At 37.8% G+C, this 2626-nt stretch overlaps 1 protein-coding gene across 1 annotated transcript in view; it reads left to right on the top strand.

The window, feature by feature from the left end:
• Positions 1-843: 843 nt before the first annotated feature.
• Positions 844-2626, top strand: part of CUNH1orf159 (chromosome unknown C1orf159 homolog) — a 4770-nt gene continuing 2987 nt past the window's right edge. Inside the window, exons 1-4 of the mRNA XM_057388052.1 lie at positions 844-923; positions 1119-1194; positions 1709-1786; positions 2492-2557. Of these exons, the coding sequence (XP_057244035.1) occupies positions 852-923; positions 1119-1194; positions 1709-1786; positions 2492-2557 (292 nt within the window). The 5' untranslated portion in view covers positions 844-851. The remainder of the gene's footprint in view (positions 924-1118; positions 1195-1708; positions 1787-2491; positions 2558-2626) is intronic.

Below are 2626 nucleotides of genomic sequence, written 5' to 3'. Positions count from 1 at the left end.
AAAATAATAATGATAATAGTAATAATAATAATAATAGTAAGAAAATAATAATAAATACAATTATTTTCTGGTTTTAGCAGCTTTAAAGAGGCTGCCTCATCTCATCATCCCTTTCCAGGGGATCAATAAACCCCAGCAGCTCCAAACCCATCAAATATTTTGATTTTTCCTCTCCTGATGAAAATTAAAATGATTTCATTTCCCTGCGGGGTCGATGCAGCCCCTGAGCGATCCCTGCTCTGTTTGGATGGAAACCAAACCCTGAAAAGGGAATTTTAAACCCCAATTTCACCTCCCTTTCCCTCATTTCATTCATTTCTATATTTAATTTAATGAATAATTAATTAATTTAATTCTATTTGGCAATAAATAACATTTCCTGATCGATGTTCCCCGCCCTCCCCAGGCATTGACAGATCCATGGAAAGTTTATTTGGAATTATTTTGATCGTTTCCCCTCAGGGAATTATTGGATTTTTTTTTAGCTCATTCCTAAAAATAAATCATGGAAAATCGATGGGAAATAAAACCAACTCTGAGTGTTTGAAACAAACCCGGCCCGAGAAAAATAAAACTGAATTTTATTTTAAATAATTTAATTTTCAATTGAATTTTATTTTAAATAACAATTTAACTTTAAATTGAATTTTAAATTGAGTTCAAAATAATTACTCAATTTCATTTTAATTAATCTAGTTTTCAATTCTATTTCAATGATAATTTAATTTGAATTAATTTTGTTTTAAATTCTATTTAAACAGTGGATAACGATGGATAATTGGGGTTATCCCAATTAATTCATGAATGGATAATTTGGGTTTTTTTCCCATTTTTCCAGGTTTTTCCTGGGAATGGAGGTGCCTCTGGTGCTGCTCCTGACCCGGCTTGTGGCCGGAGTGGCCGGAAAATCCCCGGAAAACTCGGTGGGTGCGGCGGGAATTCCAAAAATTCCAAACAAAATTGGGATTTCCTGATCTGAATTCCAAAAATTTGGGATTTCCTGCTCCGAAACTTCCCCAAAATTTGGGATTTGCCTCTCCAAAATCCGAATTCCCATAAATTTGGGATTTGCCGCTCCAAATTCTCTCAGAATTCCCATTTTTCTGTTTTCCCGGCAGCTCTCCGATCCCGAATGTTGTGTGGAAATGTTGGATTCCAACAGCTCCTGCCCCGTCTCCCACCACTGCAGCCCAGGTAGGGAAATCTGGGATAAAATCCGGGAATTTTGGGAAAATTTGGGTTGGAAAAAAACCCAAATTTGGGATAAAATCTGGGAATTTTGGGAAAATTCGGGATGGGAAAAACCCAAATTTGGGATAAAATCCGGGAATTTTGGGAAAATTTGGGATGGGAAAAACCCAAATTTGGGTTGGAAAAAACCCAAATTTGGAATAAAATCCAGGAATTTTGGGAAAATTTGGGTTGGAAAAAAAACCAAAACTTTTTTATCCCTTTTCCCATTTTTTGGGGGTATTTTCACCCTTTTCCCCCATTTTTTGGTGTATTTTCACCCCTTTTCCCATTTTTTGGGTTATTTTCACCCTTTTTCCCCTGGTTTTTTTTTGGTGTTTTCATCCCTTTTTCACTATTTTTATCCCTTTTCCCATTTTTTGGGTTATTGGCACCCTTTTTTTCCCATTTTTTGGGTTATTTTCAACCTTTTTTCCCATTTTTGGGATATTTTCACCCTTTTTTCCCATTTTTCCAGGCTGTTACCGGCGCTGGAACGAGGACGGGAGCAGCAGCTGCGTCCGCTGCGGGAACGGGAACAGGAACTGCAGCTCCAGTGGGTTTGGGAACAAAATCTGCCCCAAAAAACCCCAAAAATCCCCAAAATTGTAAAAATATCCACATTTTTAGTGTATTACTGGAACCGAAAAACTGCCCCAAAAACTGCCCCAAAAAACCTCAAAAAAAATCCCAAAATTGTAAAAAAATTCCACATTTTCGTCGTAATACTGGAATCAAAAAGTACCCCAAAATCTGCCCCAAAAAACCCCAAAATTGTAAAAAAATTCCACATTTTCATCGTAATCCTGAAACCAAAAACTGCCCCAAAATCTGCCCCAAAAAATCCCTGAAAATGGTAAAACAATGCACATTCTTAGTGTAATACTTGAATCAAAAACAGCCCCAAAAACTGCCCCAAAAAACCCCAAAAATTGTAAAAATATCCACATTTTTAGTGTAATCCTAGAATTGAATATTGCTCCAAAAACTGCCCAAAATTCTAACAAAATGCACATTTTTATGGTAATCCTGGAACCAAAAACTGCCCCAAAAAATAGCCCTAAAAATTATTAAAAAATGCGGATTTTGATTGGGATTTTGATATCGAAATCTACCCAAAATGATTAAAATTTGCAGATTTATTTGGGATTTTGCTCGGGGCCGGATTTGGGGTGAATTTGGGCTGAAATTTGGGGTTTTGCTGTTTTGGTCAGGGCCGGATTTGGGGTTAAAATTTGGGGTTTTGGTGTTTTGCTCACAGCCCAGAGCGAAGGGGGGAATTCCCCGATGAACGCGAGCACCGAGCGCCCGACCCCGAGGGGACCCCGTGAGTGGGGAAATTTGGGAATTTTTGGGGATTTTGGGAAAATTCGGGGGATTTGGGGAAAATTTGGGA

The sequence above is a fragment of the Malurus melanocephalus genome, unplaced genomic scaffold (assembly GCF_030028575.1).
Source record: "Malurus melanocephalus ecotype Western Australia unplaced genomic scaffold, MMel_1.1 scaffold_1524, whole genome shotgun sequence".
NCBI classification, from domain to species: Eukaryota; Metazoa; Chordata; class Aves; order Passeriformes; family Maluridae; genus Malurus; species Malurus melanocephalus.
Note: the sequence above shows the minus strand (reverse complement) of the source record. Positions and strands in the feature narration are given on the sequence as shown.